This window comes from Mandrillus leucophaeus, unplaced genomic scaffold, assembly GCF_000951045.1.
Source record: "Mandrillus leucophaeus isolate KB7577 unplaced genomic scaffold, Mleu.le_1.0 Scaffold1116, whole genome shotgun sequence".
Taxonomy (NCBI): Eukaryota; Metazoa; Chordata; class Mammalia; order Primates; family Cercopithecidae; genus Mandrillus; species Mandrillus leucophaeus.
This window is the reverse complement of record NW_012099388.1, coordinates 184,115-202,295: the sequence shown is the minus strand read 5'-3', so window position 1 is coordinate 202,295 and position 18,181 is coordinate 184,115. Positions and strand designations below refer to the sequence as shown.

Sequence of the window (18,181 nt, the reverse complement as noted above, 5' to 3'; positions counted from 1 at the left end):
ATCCTTGCATTGACTAACCCAAATTATTTTGCAGAAAAGGCATCTAAAAACTTCTACTGTAGACCATTCACCTTAATAATTGTTATCATGACATTATTCAATAACAAAATGAGGGAAAGAAGTCCTCTTTAACTCCATTACCCTGGAGAATCCAAGCAAGTGTCTTTCCCATTTGCTTTGCCCAAACCCTGGGAGCTTTCAAAGTGAAAGTTTAATGGAAAGGAAAGAAAATCTGAAAGAAAAACACTCCAAAAAATTAAACTCGAGCAAAGAATCATGGGATTAAAAATGTTTCTTCTTTGTATATTTGATTTCTGAAACATAGAAATCTATCTCTCACTCCTTAAATCTGCCACTGGGCTAAGAGAGTATTGTATATAATGTGCGCTCATTGATTTAACAGAATTGGAACATCCAGGCACTCACTGAGATTCTGGTTCCACAACTGCTCAAAGTCTAGTCATTAGTTAATGAGTTAATACCACACTTGATCTTCAAATTTTGGAAATGCTGATGGTAGACGGGAACTTGTTTTGAGAAAAGAAAGCATACGGTAGACATTGTTACCCATTACCCAGCCACCACCGCCTTTCCTTTAAAGCACTCCACTCTTCCTTTAAAGTTGCAGAGTCTCAGAAAGTGGGAAGAAAGGAAGTTTTTGCATTTTCAGGTCAAAAGAAAGTACATTTGTACAACCACATAATAACTATGCAAATGTTTGTTGAAATCTAAACACAAGACAGAAGTAGTTCTAGTACTTCCACAAAAACTAAGATAAGTAAACTTTTCCTTAATATACACTATCAGCAGCATCAACACCTAAAAGTGGTTGACTCTACTACTGTATTAAATTACGTTCATTTTGTCAATATGTGTTCCACGTTCTTACTGCTCTTTGTCTCCAAAGGGTTCCTGCTAAATATTGAGACAGTTCAAGAATACTACGGAAAAAAATTTTAATAATCGAAGTAAGGGTCATCTAAGTATAATATGCCACATATACAGACACAGTAATATTTTCAAGTTTAAAAAAGCTCAGTTGTCAAAGTTGTACAGCAAACACTATGGTAAGCTTAGCCTCTTCAGGCATTTGATTTTTGATCACTGTAAAGAAAAGTCAGTCACAAAATGCCACATTTTGTATGATTCTATTTGTATGAAATGTCCAGGATAGGCAAATCTACAGAGATAGAAATTAGATCACAGGTTGCCAGGATCAATGGTGGGGGATATGGGTATAGGGAGTGACTGCTAATGGGTACAGGGTTTCTTTACGGGGAGATGAAAAGTTTCTGAAATTAGGTAGTGCTAATGGCTGCATAACTCTGAATATACTAAAAACTACTGAACTGTACACTTTGAAGGGTGAGGCTTATCATATGAAAACTGTATCACAATAGAGCTGTTCATTTAGAAAATGTTTGGCTATGAAATAAAGAAATAGGATTAGGCCAGGTGCGGTGGCTCAAGCCTGTAACCCCAGCACTTTGGGAGGCCGAGACGGGCGGAACATGAGGTCAGGAGATCGAGACCATCCTGGCTAACACGGTGAAACCCTGTCTCTACTAAAAAATACAAAAAAAAAAAAACCTAGCCAGGCGAGGTGGTGGGCGCCTGTAGTCCCAGCTACTCGGGAGGCTGAGGCAGGAGGATGGTGTAAACCCGGGAGGTGAGTTTGCAGTGAGCTGAGATCTGGCCACTGCACTCCAGCCTGGGCGACAGAGCGAGACTCCATCTAAGAAAAAAAAAAAAAAAGACATAGGATTATAGCTCAAAGATATGGGATATAAAATAAATGGAAGAAAACTGCTCAATAGTATATCTAGAATCACACAATGCTTAAGTTTTACCCTGACTAAAATGGCAAGTTTTGTGTTTTATTGGCATTTCACATTATTTACTTCTTCCTAAGTCAGCCAATAATTCCTCCTCCTCACTTAATAGTTGACTATGAAGACCAAGCCATTTTGATTCTGCCTCCAATGAGCTTTCACATTTCATTCCTCCTTCCACTCCCAGGACTACCAAACCAATGTAGGTTCTCCTCACTTCACTCTAAGATGACGGCGTGGCTCTCAACTACTGTCACACTCTACTAGGCTCTGTGAGCACAGTGTGTCTCATATTCTCTTCCGCTGTCACCAGATTTATTCTAAAACAGTTTCTTTACCGTTACTCCCCTGTTTCTCAACCACTTACATAGAAAGATGAATATCCGGGGTAATAGTTTACTTACTAGAAATAAAATCTGTCACCAATTCACAGAACTGTTTGAGTACAAGATTATTACATCAGCACTATGTCCTACAACTCTTCTACATGAATCTTACCCTCCTTGTGTTATAGCTCAAACTGGTCTCGTATACTCTGAATCTCTCATTCTCTTTCCTAGATACCTGATTGTGTTTCCTTTTCACCTACGTAAATAATTTTCCTTCAACCTCCACCAGCTGACCAAACCCCACTCACATTTCACTGCCCACCTGAGATCCCACCTACTTCATGAAGAGCAACCTTTGCAGCTTTAAACCTCAGAGAAATTAAGTCCATACTTAGCTTTTCTTTTTCTTTTTTTTTTTTTAGATGGAGTTTATCTTTGTCACCCAGGCTGGAGCACAATGGCGTGATCTCGGCTCACTGCAACCTCTGCCTCCTGAGTTCAAGAGATTCTCCTGCCTCAGCCTCCCGAGAAGCTGGGATTACTGGTACATGCCACTACATCTGCCTAAGTTTTTGTATTTTGGTAGAGATGGGGTTTTGCCATCTTGGCCAGGCTGATCTCAAATTCCTGACCTCAAGTGATCTGCCCGCCTCGGCCTCCCAAAGTGTTAGGATTACAAGTGTGAGCCACAACACCCAGCCAAAGTTTCTATTTCTTAAGTTGGGTATATGGACATATAATTTAACGATTAAGAAAAAAAAAGATACCTTCCTGTTTTTTTCGTGTTTTGTTTTTTGTTGTAGGCCTGTGTGCTTCATTCGTTCCCCCATATGAATCCGTAAAGAAGTAGCCATTAACAACTTCAATCAATATATACCGGATTCATACTTTAGGAAGACAATCCAGTTGACAACCACAACAGTTTCTATGATAACAAAAGTGATAGAAAATACTACATTAGGGTCATTTCAAGAAAGTTCAATCATAAGATATATCCCCAAGCAAAAATACACACACAAAAAAGCTAAGTAAGAAGCTTTTAGAAAACTACTATCATCCTTGGAGTAAGTACAACAAAGTATTCTTTTATGTCTTTGTTTTTTTCATGAAAATGCTTCCTATAGCCATAGATTTTAAACCATTATATCTTATCTAGATTTCATATTAGATCATTAACATTTTTTCTAGATTCCATTGTTATTCTTTGGTAACCTTTATTTTTAGTATCTTAAAAATACTTTATTAAATATAACACATACATTCAGAAAAGTACATAAAATATACCTTAAGGTATAGCTTAAGTTATTGTAAATTATTTGCCCAAATACCCACCAACCTGGTCCCGAAATATATTACAGCCAGTATCCAAGAAGCCCACAGTTGTACCTTTCAGTTCACACCTCCCTACCTCCCACCTCGATGGCTCTGTGAGCACAGTGTGTCTCATATTCTCTTCTGCTGTCACCAGATTTATTCTAAAACAGTTTCTTTACTTACCCTGTGTGTAACCACCTCTTTGTTCTTGATAGTTTTACTGCCCAAGTATGAATCCATAAGAGTGTTTCTCAGTTTTCTTTTCATTTTTGTCCCCCTAAGAAGCCTTTTTAGAAGTTTTCTTCCTAATTCTACCCCCATGCCCCATGGAATTTTAACACCACAGATATATTGTGTATATCTATTTATGTTTACATCCCTTTGGAGGGCAGCAGACCATTATAATAGGTAAGATTTTCTTTCACTCTAAGGACCAGTTTTCACTCCACTGCAGGCAATATTTCCTCTACTAAGAATGTATGCCCTAACCAACATTTTGCCTATTTTTGAACTCTACATAGAGGAAATTGTACAAATTAGGTTTTGGGGGTCTGGTCTCTTTTGTTTAACGTAGTGTTCAAGATTCGCCCATCTTATCCCACATAGCTGTAAGCCATTCTATGAATACCATAATTCTCCATTTTATTGGAATGAACATTTGGGTTATTTTCTGTTTGGGGCTATTATAAACGATACTGTCTGAAGATTCCTGTGTCTCCTAATGCTTACGTACTCATTTCTTGTGGAGTATATATCCACGAGATTCCTGAACCATAGGGTATGAGTATCTTCCCTTTACCAAGTTGTTTTCCAAACACTTGTACAAATATACACCTCCATTAGGAGGATATAGAGTCCCATAACAATTTCTTACCTTAAAAGATAAGTTGAGCAAAATGTCTCCTATCCCTTCTTTTTCTTTTACAATCTGAAGATCACTGTGCAAAGCACTGTCAGGGTCAACCCTAAGAATTACAAAACAAAAATATAATTCAAATACAAAGAGATTTTTTATTTTTACTAACTCAAAAATGAAAAAATCTGAAAGTTAAAATAGAGCACCTAGGGTAAGTTCCAGAAAGAGAAGATCTTAAGCTGCTGTATATCCCCAGGAAAAATAGAGGCCATTATAGCTTCGAGCTCCTTTAGAATAAATGTCCCAAAGAGATCATAATAGCCTAAATCTAATCTAATAAGGGGGTTCAGAGTTTGCAGTCATTCTAAAGGAAAATAGTCACATGTATATAATGTTCTCAAGAATTCAAAAAAAGTTTACTATGCTTTCCTAAACTTGTATTATAAGCCAAGATGTTCAAGGAGAAAAATTTGCCATGGACGGAACTATCAAAAGCTAAATCACTAAAAAATTGATATTTTTCTACAACTGTCCTATATATACATGTCCAATATGAATCCTACCCCAAATACCCCCTTTTTTTTTTAAGAGACAGGCTGTCTCACTCTGTCACCCGGGCTGGAATATAATGGTGCAATCACAGCTCTTTGCAGCCTTGACTTCTCCAAGCTCAAAAGATCTTCCTGCCTCAGCCTCCCACCACCCCTGGTAGCTGGGACTACAGGTGTACTCCACCTATATATTTTTAAAGTAATAACATAACTACCTCCACAATAAGAGTTGATTATGTTGCTTTCAAAACTGGGGGGAAAAATCACAAAAATCAACTTGGCAATCATTCTCTGTATAATGAAATGTATTACTCTTATTTACTTACCAGGCAATATTGTTCAAGCTTTTTGCCAGAAGATAAAAATCATGTAAATGTTCACTCTATCAGGAAGATGACAAAAAAATTCCGATGGACCTACAAAAACAATTTCTTCAAATCCAAAAAACAAGCAAACTCATCCTATCTTGTGTCCTACATCTTTTGGAACTTGATTGCATTTGAGTTTCACAAATTAAGGCTAGTAAACATTTCCATTTCTGTCCAGTTTTAAGAAATGATATTTATAATCTGACAACAGAAAAGAACAAAAGAACAATAAGAGCAGGGATTTAGAGATCCTTACCTGTCTTATAACTCTGTGATCTATATATGTTTCCGAGTTCTTTCATAAATCTATCTGAAGCTTGCACTGACCCAGACACTGCAGCCTGAAACACAAAAGCCACTGTTTACCAGGGTCTACTGAGCCAACTAATTTGAAGATTTAAGGTATTTCAACCTGCTCTAAAAGATTACAGTAGCCAGGCAGGGGGCTCACACCTGTAATCCCAGCACTTTGGGAGGCTGAGGAGGGTGGATCACCTGAGGCCGGGAGTTTGAAACCACCTTGGCCATCAGGATGACACCCCATCTCCACTACAAAAATACAGAAGTTGGCTGGGCCTGGTTGCATGCGCCTGTGTGCCTATATGCAACTAATTTCAGCTACTCAGGAAGCTGAGGCAAGAGAATCACTTGAACCCGGAAGGTGGAGGTAGTAGTGAGCTGAGATGGCACCACAGCACTCTGGCCTGGGCCACAGAGCAAGACTCCATCTCAAAAGAAAAAAAAAAAAAAAAGAAAGAGAGAAATTACAATAAAAATGGATTACCACTCAACATTTTAAGAACTAAAAAAACAGTCCAATTAAATGAAGCATTATGAAGTCTCAAAAGAATATAAAACTAGACAAAAGTCTGGTTCATTTCCTATTTTTTATCATCTGAAAAACTCTAGCCAACATGTTCAGACCACCATGGACTCCACGATAACAGAGAATTCAGTATGAGTCTATTCCAAATCCCAGCGATTTTTGAAAATACTAGAAGGCACTCAAGGTAACAAATTATTAACTAGAATAGACTTCCATTCATAAGACTACAAGCAAGAATATTACACAGATGGTCTAGTTCACCCATTAAGACACTGAGAACCATGTGTGCCTACATGCAACTCATTTCAGTTTTTCGTGCAGGGACTTCTATAAGGATGAAAACACATTGATATCTTATCCTAGCACTAAATAGAAATGGAACTACTTTTTGGTCATGTGAAACTAAAGATTTTAATGATTGCACTATACTATGCTTTGAAGGAGAAAAAAATCTAGTTTATGAAGATATTACTTCTTAGCTATGTGATCATGAACTCATTTCATATCTATAAAATATGAGAAGTTTTTCCTATCTCTAAAATATAAAGAGCACCTATTTCATACAGTGGCTATGAAGACTAAATGAAAAGATCTATAAAGTACTTAGCATAGTATCGGTCATGCAAAAGTGTTCAATAATTTATACTTGTTTTGAAGATAACTCAAACTGGAATCGATCACAAAACACAGAAAGTACAGTAACATTAATTCAAATGCTACAGTTTTAGTGTTTTAAATAATCAAGACATGGGGGATTGACTAAATTTCTTTGCTCTATGAAAAATTACCAATTAAATTAATATATAAACAAGATTGAAGGAGGGAGAGTTATCTATCTGATTTCAACATTTGGCATCTACTTGCCTAGCAATTCATTCCCTGTTTTGGAGAACCTGTGCCCAATACAAAGTAACTGGTCCTCAGCTTTCATGGAGTTAGTAAATAGCTCTAATACAAGGCAGGAAGCAGTAAGTGTTCAGACAATCATTTGATGTTTCCCTACTCTTAAGTATTTTACGTATACACACAGTTAATTCTCATTTATTTTTCATAGCAATCACCCAAAAGGTATGTACTGTCTAACCATATTTTAGAGTTGAGCAAAGTGAAACCATACAAGGTGTGTTTGTCACCAAACTCAGTGTTCCTTTCCCATCCTGCCACTTTAAATAAAAGAGATGTTAAGTCAAAAGAGAAACATTACTTTTGGTTTGGTCAGAGCAGGATGGATCGAAGTCAGCTTCATGAAGGAGAAATAATTTGAGTTGTGTTCTGTAGGAGAGAATGAATTTGAATATACAGATGCCACAGAAGGAAGGTCAGCAGAGAAAACAGCATAGACAGCTGGAAAGGGGCATATACAGGGATCAGCAGGTGGTTCCAGGATGTGAAGAGCAGATGAACAGGGTAAAAAGTGGCTATTCGTAGACAAGAAAGATAACCGTGGGCAGCAAAACATATGACTGTGGCTGGGCATGGTGGCTCATGTCTGTAATCCCAGCACTTGGGCAGGCCGAGGTAAGAGGACTGTTTGAACTCAGGTGTTTAAGACCAGCATGGTCAACAGAGTGAGACCTCATTTCTACTAAAAATCAAAAAAATTAGCCTGGTGCAGTGTCACATGCCTATAGTCTGAGACACTTGGGAGGCTGAGGCAGGAGGACCACTGGAGGCAGGAGGACCACTGGAGGCAGGAGGACCACTGGAGCCTGGGAAATAAAGGCTACAGTGAACTATGATTGTGCCACCGCACTCTAGCCCAGGCGACAGAGCAAGACCCTGTCTCAAAATCAATAAACAAATGACTGAATCCACCACTAAAGCAGGAATGGAGGAGGAGAGCAGCTGAGATCAGCATGTTCATGAATTGCCTTGTGTTAACTATAATTACTTGACCAAAAAGTCCAGGCTCCAGATATTGATACACAATTACACATTTAAATGGTCTTGCCTTTCAGTCTTCCTAATTTTCTCTAATATTGCCCAATTTTCTTTTTCAGTTCCTTCATCCTTCAACTTTTTCCCATTAATAGGCTCTTCTTTCATCTCATAGTGATCTAAGTCGTCTATATCCTGCAAAAAGAAGAAAAATGTTAGCTTATTGAACCTATTTTTCTTCAGCAGTTTCTCATGCCAAAAGTTAAATTATTCTTGACTCAATGGGGGACAATAAACAGAATATATCTATCCTATGGGGAGAGAGAAAAAGCCCCACATTCCATTCAAGAGGCTCTCACCTTTTATATCTTATATATTATTTAAAAGTTAGACTCTGGGTAAAGCAGATTTAAAAGCTTTACAAAGTCACAACTATAACAAAATAAACCATCATTTTTTTATTTACTTCTTTATTCAATTTATTTTATTTTTTTAAGATAGAGTCTCACTCTGTCACCCAGGCGGGAGTATAGTTGGGCAATCTCTGCTCACTGCAACCTCTGCCTCCCAGGTTCAAGTGATTCTCATGCCCCAGTCTCCTGAGTAGCTGGGATTACAGATGTACACCACCAAGCCCAGGTAATTTCTTTGTACTTTTAGTAGAGACAGGGTTTCACCATGTTGGCCAGTCTAGTCTCAAACTTCTGACCTCAGGTGATCCGCCCACCTCAGCCTCCCAAAGTGCTGGGATTACCAGCGCGAGACACCACACCCAGCCAAGCCATCTTTTAAATCTCCTCTTAGGAGGCACCTTTGAAACAGTGTAGCAGCAGGTGTCAAGAACCTTAACTGTCCATAGTTTGTTCCAGAAACTCAAATTCTAGAATTGTATTCCAAGAAACCAGTCTAAGATGTAAACACAAATTTAGGCATAAGGATACCTGTTTCAACCTTGCAACCACAAAAACACAAAATCTGCATGTGCAAAAATAGCAAAACAGTTAACTCCATTAACTATTAAGAGGCCACCAAAATACCAACACAGCATAATTTCTCCTGTATCAAAAAACTTTGAAATGAAAAATGGAATACACAAAGGAATAGAAAGAATTTCAATTATGCTGAAATAAGCACAGAAAAAGACCAGAAGAACTTATATTGAAAGGTTAATTTCAATTAATTTTTGTTGTTATCTCTGGAGACATTTGGCGCTTTCCCCTAATTTCCAAGTTTATGATTTTATGTAGTAAGCATCTATTGACATTAATAACTAAAATATAAGTTAGAGAAAGAATTTTATCTCAGGTGCTCAGAAGGCTGAAATAGAAGAATCGTTTGGGCCGAGGAGTTTGAGGCTGCAGTAAGTTATGATCATGCCACTGCACTCCAGCCTGGGTCACAGAGACCCTATCTCAAAAAATAATAATAATTTAAAGATAATTTGAATAATACCCCCCAGAACAACATCTTTATTCACATCACCCTGCTGCCTCCATTCCCATACTATGTTCCTACATATATACAAATACATGCAGAATTGTTTAAATCCTAACTTTGTTCAATTACCTTATTTTTCTACTTCAATTGCCAAAATCTCTAAAGGAGTATTTATATTTATCTCGATTTTTTTTCCCAAGCTGGCCAATTCACTGATTTCTAGATCAGATTCCTGTCTACCACCACTCAAATTCTGCCCATGACTCTGTACTTCATGGAGCTCCCTTCTTCCTGTGTGCACCTTTCAGCCCTGATCTTCCATCCTACGCTTGTTTTCCTCACAATGCTTACAAATGCCTTTGGCCTGTATTTCCACCTGTACCTTCAACCTCAGTCATGTTCCCATCCACAAAATTTCTCCACCTAAATATTAATCAGCACATCCCAAACAGAATTCAACATATCTTTCTAAAACAATATTCTCAGCACACGATTCCCTGATAAAGGCCTTCCTATCAACAATCACACCAAATAGAAACATGCCTGTCTTGAATTCAAGACTTTTAACCATCTGCCTTTTCTGGCCAATCTTACTTTCCATGACTTAACACATCAACCTTCCTTCTCAAAAGAAACATATCCAATGAACCCAAACACACCAGGTCCAAGGTTGTTCTGGGCCTGTTTCCACGTTATTTTAGGAGCCTAGAATATCTGCGTTTCACCTGTCCTAATCTGACATCTCCAAAGTCCAGTCTCCTGCCTTTCTAGATTTCTCTCAAAGTTGCAGTCACGTGTTTATTATCTTGTGAAGGGAAAATGAAAGGGTTCGTGAACCTTAGTACAATGGCCGCCTGACACACGGAAAAGGTTTGATGTTTTCATGCAGTTTATTCCACCTAAAATAAACTGCATAAAAACATTAAAACAAACTCTTATTCTACTTGGACAATTTTAAGAAGTATTTTACTCCCAGAATCATAAAACAAGCCTACAGCCAGGCACAGTGGCACATGCTTGTAATCCCAGCACTTTGGGAGGCCGAGGTGGTGGATCAACTGAGGCCAGGACTTCAAGACCAGCCTGGGCAACAGAGCGAGACTCAAACTCCACAAAAATTAAAAAATAAAAAATAAATTAGCTGGATGTGGGGCACCCACCTGTAGTCCCAGATACTCAGAAGGATCACTTGAGTTCAAGGTTACAGTGAGCTGTGCCCGCGCTACTGCACTCCAGCCTGGGTGACAGTGAAACCCTGTCTCAAAAAACAAACAAGCAAAAACAATCCTACAACACTACTTCTTTAGTTCAGAAGCACTCTAAAGTATATTTTAGATTAATAATTTCCAAACCAAGAAAATGAAAGTCTAAATTATAAGACCCCAAACAGAAAAAGTCTTTTAAAACAATCAATACCATGGAATTCACATACCTTCTATTTGGTCAAAGAAGAGACACAGATCTTTGTTGTGAGGTTTGAATTTAAATGCAAAGCTTCAGAGCCTGAAAACCTCTAAAATTATACCCATGACTGACAACTGGCCTAGGCTCAATGTCTTTGGAATTTGCTGTACTAAATTTGCTACTGTTGGAATGTATTCCCTCCAAAATTCAAGTGTTGCCAATGTGATGATATTAATAGGTAGGACTTTGAAGAGGTGATTAGGCCAACAGGGCTCCTGCCTCCTTAATGGGATTAAGTCCCTTACAAATAAGGCTTCACACATTGGACTAGCTTGCTCTCCTGCCCTTCTGCCTGCTACCACATGAGAATGCAACAAGAAGACCCTGAGACACCAAATGTTGATATTTTCATCTTGGATTTCCCAGACTCCAGAACTGTCAGAAAATAAATGACTGTTCTTTATAAATTACTCACTCTCTGCTATTCTGTTACAACACTATAAAACAGACTAAGACAAATTTCTTTGATGATTTTTCAACAAGAGACAGTTTCACTACTTCTGGTGAGTAGTACCTAAAATATTCTCAAACTCTCCTTCTGTGGAAACATAAAATTTTTTAAACTCAGTAGTTCCTCTTCCAAAAACTAACCAAATACAGGTTAAGAACTGATTAGTATTAAATATAATTTTAGTGCTAAAAGTTAAGAGCTTTTGTTTTCCAGAAAATCAAATACAAGAATTCAGATAAAACAGTTTGCTCAAAGGCATATCATGAGTTAGAGGTAAAGACAAAATTTATAAATTACATTCCATTCCAAATACAATGTGCTTTCAATTATTGCACTTTAGTAGTAGTTTATAAAGGAGATAAGAGAATTACTCAAATGTTCAAAAATGAAGATATTTATAATTTATTTTATTTTGAGACAGAGTCTCTCTCTTGTCACCCAGACTGGAGTGCAGTGGCACGATCTTTGCTCACTGCAACCTCCGCCTCCCAGGTTCAAGCGATTCTCCTGCCTCAGTCTCCCGAGTAGCTGGGATTACAGGTGCCCACCACTATGCCTGGCTCATTTTTGTGCTTTTGGTAGAGACAGAGTTTCACCACGTTGGCCAGGCTGGTCTCGAACTCCTGACTTCAGGTGAGCCATCCGCCTTGGCCTCCCAAAGTGCTGGGATTACAGGCGTGAGCCACCTCACCCAGCCAAAATGTCATTCTTATATAAAATACCTACTTCAGCCATCTCTTCTTCCTTTTCTTTTGAAGTCACTTCTTCCGTTGTCCTATTCTGAAATAGAGAAAGAATCTGCCAGGGCTACACAGAACAAGTATGCACAGGTTGAGTACATTAGAAGACTGGTGTCATAGCTTTAGGGACAAACTCTCAACCATCTGTCACTGCAGTCCCACTACCAGAGAGCTTATTAAAATTAAAATTTTCATTTTGAAATCCAACATTGATTTGACAAAGAACAGTTCTCAGCTTTTAAAAATAAAACAATTTTGAACAATTCAACTTAATGGGTGCCTTAGGAATAAAGAAAAGCAATCAGTCAAATACAAAGCAAAACTGAAAAAAAAAATTAAAACATAATCTAATTTAAAATAAGGAAACATTTTACTTATATGGCTATGTGCATAAAATCAAAGGCTTATTTTGTTTAAAATAAATCTCCCAAACTATCAATTCCTTAAAATAGCTACTTTTTTAACTTTGAAAAGCCTGAATCACCACATAAATTCAATTGCCTTACATTTTAATAGGTCAGATGTGTTACTTATAATAGACACTTCCCAAAACTAAGAATTATGACATGATTACCACCTCACTATAAGGCAAATTTTCTTTCAAGAAACTTGTAATTTACTATCAAATATCTCTCTAAAAGACACAATTTACCAATTAACACAAATTACAATTATCAAGTTCAGAAATGAACCTAATGATTTTTTAGGAAGTGCCTTCATACCCAGTTTGGTCAAAGTTCAAAAGACAAGCTTCCTGGCCAGGACACAGCATATAAATGCATCTTTAACCAGGCCAGTTCAGGTTAGAACCCAGAATATGTAAAAGATCAAGAAACTAGGATCCAGAAATCAAGACCAACAAAGGTCTCAGGAGTATCCAAGTATCTGTTATTAGATACTCTGCTGGAATAATTCTCAAGAAAAACAAACCCATGATTGCAGAGGGCATGAGAACTCCTCTGGATGAGCCAGCTGGAGAATGTCATGTAGACAAACATTTCCATGCAGAATTAACTTATATTTCCTTTAAATCTGCATCTCTTTAGACATTCTTTGTTTTCTAAAAACTAAATGGAAAAAAGAAGCAGGCAGCAGCTTCCAAAATGTAATTCGCCCCTTCTTCATTTCCCTACATTGTTATATTCCAAATCCAATTATTCTGGGTATCTAAAGAATATATACCCAGCCTCAAAGTCACAAAGAGTTTGGTTACATCAGTGGTCGAAAGAACATTTTTGAGATGCTAATTTTAAAGCCTACCCAAAGAATCTGTTTTGCAAATGTTCTCTGAGGTGATTCTCAAATACATCTGGTTCTGTCACCACTAGCCCAGTTACTATCCTTCATTTTACACATGAGAAAGCTGAGCCCCTACCCCCTCAAAAACGGGAAGTAATTTAATCAAAACAAAAAGTGATTTAGGGCTGTGAAATCTTAAGATTAATTTCATTTCAAGCTATGGTCTGGTCCTCTTTCCAAAACCCCACTGAAATGACATAATTTTATAAAAGACACTAAGTCTGCTGCAGCAGCAGAAAAATAACAAATATAAAAAGAATACCCTTAGTGAACCAAAACTATAAGGACATGCTGGAAGATACAAAGCAGATGGAATCAGACTGCTGGGCTCAAGAAAGCCACAAACCCAATCCAAATAACGGAGGGACCACTTTTGTTTGAAGAACCATTCTTCACAACACTTGTCCCAACTATAGTTGGTAAGGATCACTCAGCTAATAGGAAGCCTATCTTGAAGGTCTCTTACTATGACTGTCAAAACCAGAGAGAAAAGACAGAATGTTTTCAATATAACTCAATGCAGTAGCAAAATCTTATAACAGACTCTGCCTCTTCCTGCTAGCTCAGGAGCTAGAAAGCTCACCGGCCAGCACCTCCCCATCCTCATGCCACAGGAAGAGCACAGGTCTGCAAACCAGGAGGGGGAGGCCACAGCAGAAAAGAGTGACAATTCTGAAGACACTCATAATAACTGATACTGATCAAAGGTATACCTCATCTATAAATGAACAGATAACCATGTATCATCAGAGAGTTGAAGAAAATTAGCAACCTGAAAGGAAGGTGCCAAGTCAAAGAAGCACAAATGATCTGAAGCACTGCTAATGAAGGAAATAAACAGAATTGTAAAACCTAATTGGAATCTTTAGCAGTAATTGAGAAGATACTGTATCCACAAAATACAAAACAGATTACCATGCAAAAGATAATTCTAGGAGGTAAAAAATAAGACCCCCCCCCCAAAAAAAAAGAAAAAAAAAACTGTAGAAGGGCCAGAGCACAATGGACTTGACTCAGCAAAGCATTTACAGTGGCTTATGTCTATAATCCCGGTACTTTGAGAGGCTGAGGCAACCAGATCACGAGGTCAGGAGACAGAGACCATCCTGGCTAAAACATGGTGAAACCCTGTCTCTACTAAAAATACAAAAAAATTAGCCAGGCATGATGGCACACATCTGTAGTCCCACCTACTCAGGAGGCTGAGGCAGGAGAATCACTTGAACCCGGGAGGCGGAGGTTACAGTGAGTCGAGATCGCGCCACTACTCCCCAGCCTGGGTGACAGAGCGAGACTGTCTCAAAAACAAAAACAAAAACAAAAACCAAAACCACCAAATTGTGATGTTCCCTTAGAACAGAGAAAAAAAGCAGATTGAAGGAAAAAACAGCAGAGATGTAAGTAAAAGAATAGTTAAGGGACATGGAAGATATAGAAATCTAACATTCATCCAGAGAATGGAAGAGAATAAAAAGAAAGAAAGAAGACAGATACTGCTGAGCTGAAGAAAGACATTAGAATATTAAGTGACTCTGAATGCCCAAAGGAATACTGAAGGCTGGACACAGTGGCTCATGCCTGTAATACCAACACTTTGGGAGGCCAAGGCAGGAGGATCACTTGAGCCCCGGAGTTCAAGACCAGACTGGGCAACATGGTAAAAACTCATCTCCACGGAAAAAAATTTAAAATTAGCTGTACATGGTGATGCACACCTGTAGTCCCAGCTACTCAGGAGGCTGAGGTGGGAGGACTGCTTGTGCCCAGGAGGTAGAGGATGCAGCAAGCTATGATCACACCACTGCACTCCACACTCCAGCCTGGGCAACAGAGCAAGACTCTGTCTCAACAAAACAAAACGAAACAAACAAACAAAAAAAAACAAAAAAGGAATACTAAAAAGTGAAACTTCCACACTTTACACTTACAGAGAAAATCATCCTAACTACCAGAAAGAACTAAGAATCAGACAGATATCAGATTTTTCATCTGTAATAATAAACAGCAGAACATAAAAGGGTAAAGACCTGGAAATAAACTCAATTATGACCTCAGAATTCTATATCTAGCTCCATTCATACAGGAAGCCTATCTGTGTATGTTTGCCTCCGGATTCTCCACACTGATATGGATGGACTACTTTAAACAGAGTCAGATATTTATTGAACAAATGATAACAGACAGCAAGTTCATGGAACACTCTCCATACACACCCACACAAACACTTTCTAGGAAAAAAAAAAAAAGCCCAGGATATTATTCAGGGATATACCTGAGGAGCAGAGAGCAGGAGACATAATACAGAAGTAGCAATAAGCAAAGACAACAGTAACACCAATAGTGAAGTGTAAATGATTGCTGATAATCTAGCTGAAAGGTCACAGGCCATACTCTCTGACCATACTGATGCACTAAAAATAATTTAAAAGCCACCTGAAAATGCCTTTTTTTTTTTTGATACGGAGTCTCACTCTGTCGCCCAGGCTGGAGTGCGATGGCGCAATCTCGGCTCACTGCAACCTCCGCCTCCCAGGCTCATGCCATTCTTCAGCCTCCCAAGTAGCTGGGACTACAGGCGCCCACCATCATGACCGGCTAATTTTTTTGTATTGTTAGTAGAGACGGGGTTTCACCATATTAGCCAGGACAGTCTCGATCTCCTGACCTCATGATCCACCCGCCTCGGCCTCCCGAAGTGTTGGGATTACAGGTGTGAGCCACCATGCCCGGCGAAAATACTTTTTAAAAAGTTTTTTTTTCTTAGATAACTCTTGGGTAAGAGAAGAAATTGATCCTCATGTGTCAGTCATCCAACCCCTAAGTATGTGCCCCAGAGAAATGCTGGCACAGGGGTACCATGAAATACAGACAAGAATGATCATAGCAGCATTCACTGTTCCTAATAACACTGGAAACAACCCACATGTCTGTATCTAGTCAAGGGGATAAATGGTATGGTGTATTCAAACAATGGAGTAAATACAGCAAAGCAAAAGAACGATAGCTACGCACAATAGGAACAAATTTCACATACAATATTGAGTACAACAAAGATCTGAAAAAATATATACTATGATTTTCGAATCAAACAAAAGGCAACACTACACTGTATTGTTCAAGGATGCATACGTGAGTGATAACACTAGAGAAACATAAGGCAAGATGAGTGTACAGAGGCACGGCGATCAGGAAGCAGCCTGCAGAAGGTTTCTGTAGTGCAAGCAATGTGCCTTCTCTTCACCTTGGTGCTGGCTAGGTGTTAGTTCCCAAATACTCACTCTAACTATATGTTACACTAAGCTTACGTTTCACATAATTTCAATACATGTCATACCTCACAATAAAAAGTTTCAATAGTAAGAGCAATGTGAACACAGGATGCAATAAAATGACTTAGAAAATACAAAGTATTTAGAAAACAGATTTTAAAACTTGTGCAATAAAGTCAAACAGCACCCAAAGAAAATATATACCCTTACGCGTTTGTTTAAAAAGCAATTTAAATTACATTGATCCACTAAATTAGAAAAAGCAAAATAAACAAAAAGGGGAATTAATTAAGACATAAGGAAAACGTGAAAAAAAACCCCACTAGATTTAAAAAATAAAACTACAGGAGGATTCTTTCAAAAGACTAAGATAATAAAACAGTCAAGCTTCTGATAAGTAATCAAGATAAAACTTTGAAGAGAAAATGGCATATAGCCACATGTGAATATGATGCAAAAAGTGAAAACTTTACACATCTTTACAATACCTTACAAGTATGGATGAAGTGTTCATTTCTTTTAAGAATCTACAGTTATGAAAACTAACTGAAGAAGTGGAAAATCTGGAGACTAATACACAGAAGGAGGAAAAAGACAAAGACTTGGCCTCCAAACTGGATGTTTATTTAAACCAGGGATTGTCAGCCTCAGCAATATTGATATCTTGGGCCAGACAATTCTTTGTGGAGGGTTCCCCTGGCATGTTGTGGGACATTTAGTAACATCCTCTCTACCCACGGAATGCCAATAAGACCTCCCGACCATGACCAGCTGTGACCACAAAAATGTCTCCAGATATTTCCAGACGTCCCATGGGAGGGCAAAATATTCCTGCAGTTGAAAATTAATGTATAAACTAGATCTACATCCTTGGTCTTAGAAGAAAGATGTAAATCTTCCCAAGATAGCCCTGCATATCCTTGATACTGAAATGAAATAAGAGCCTTAAAGGAAACAAACAAAACTTTAACCTTATTTAATACAGAAGTAAAAATGCAAAAAATAGAATATTACCACAGCCGTTCTAACAGTGTTTATTATAGGAATGCAAGGATGATTCAAAATTAGGAAAATTTCATCAGGTAATTCACAAATTATATTTCTCCATAGAATTGTAGGCACAATCATGAAAAACAAGGTAGCTCTATAAGCATTAAGTCCAAGTGATATTCAATGACAAACACAAGTTTCAGATGTCATACAGAAAAAAACTGAACACTGAACACATATTTCCACTATCTACTCTTTGTCCTGAGTCTCTACTAGAAATACAGTGAAGAATAAACATTATATAAACACACAATTACAAAAAAAAAGGAATGGGGTTACCAACAGAAGAGAATTCACCTACATTAGACAATGACAGTAAATGGAAAATGGTTGATTAATGAAGCAAAGCAAACAAAGGTAGAGGTCGGGGGATACCAATTACAAGGAGGCTAATTTGTCCCACAGCAACCTGGAAAGATTCTAGACTCAGACACCAGGTACCCCCGAGAGTGGGACTGATAGGCAAGACTGAAAACAAACATTAACCAGAAGCCTATATAGAGAACACATTTTCCAG

The 18,181-nt window shown here is 38.1% G+C and overlaps 1 protein-coding gene across 1 annotated transcript in view; it reads right to left on the bottom strand.

Annotated features, from left to right (window-relative positions):
* The window catches only part of LOC105549483, a 71,189-nt gene that overhangs the window by 12,967 nt on the left and 40,041 nt on the right, over positions 1-18,181 (bottom strand). The window contains exons 5-8 of the mRNA XM_011994064.1: positions 12,033-12,086; positions 8,012-8,149; positions 5,507-5,591; positions 4,350-4,516 (exon numbers count right to left, since the gene is read on the bottom strand). Coding sequence (XP_011849454.1) covers positions 4,350-4,516; positions 5,507-5,591; positions 8,012-8,149; positions 12,033-12,086 — 444 coding nt within the window. The remainder of the gene's footprint in view (positions 1-4,349; positions 4,517-5,506; positions 5,592-8,011; positions 8,150-12,032; positions 12,087-18,181) is intronic.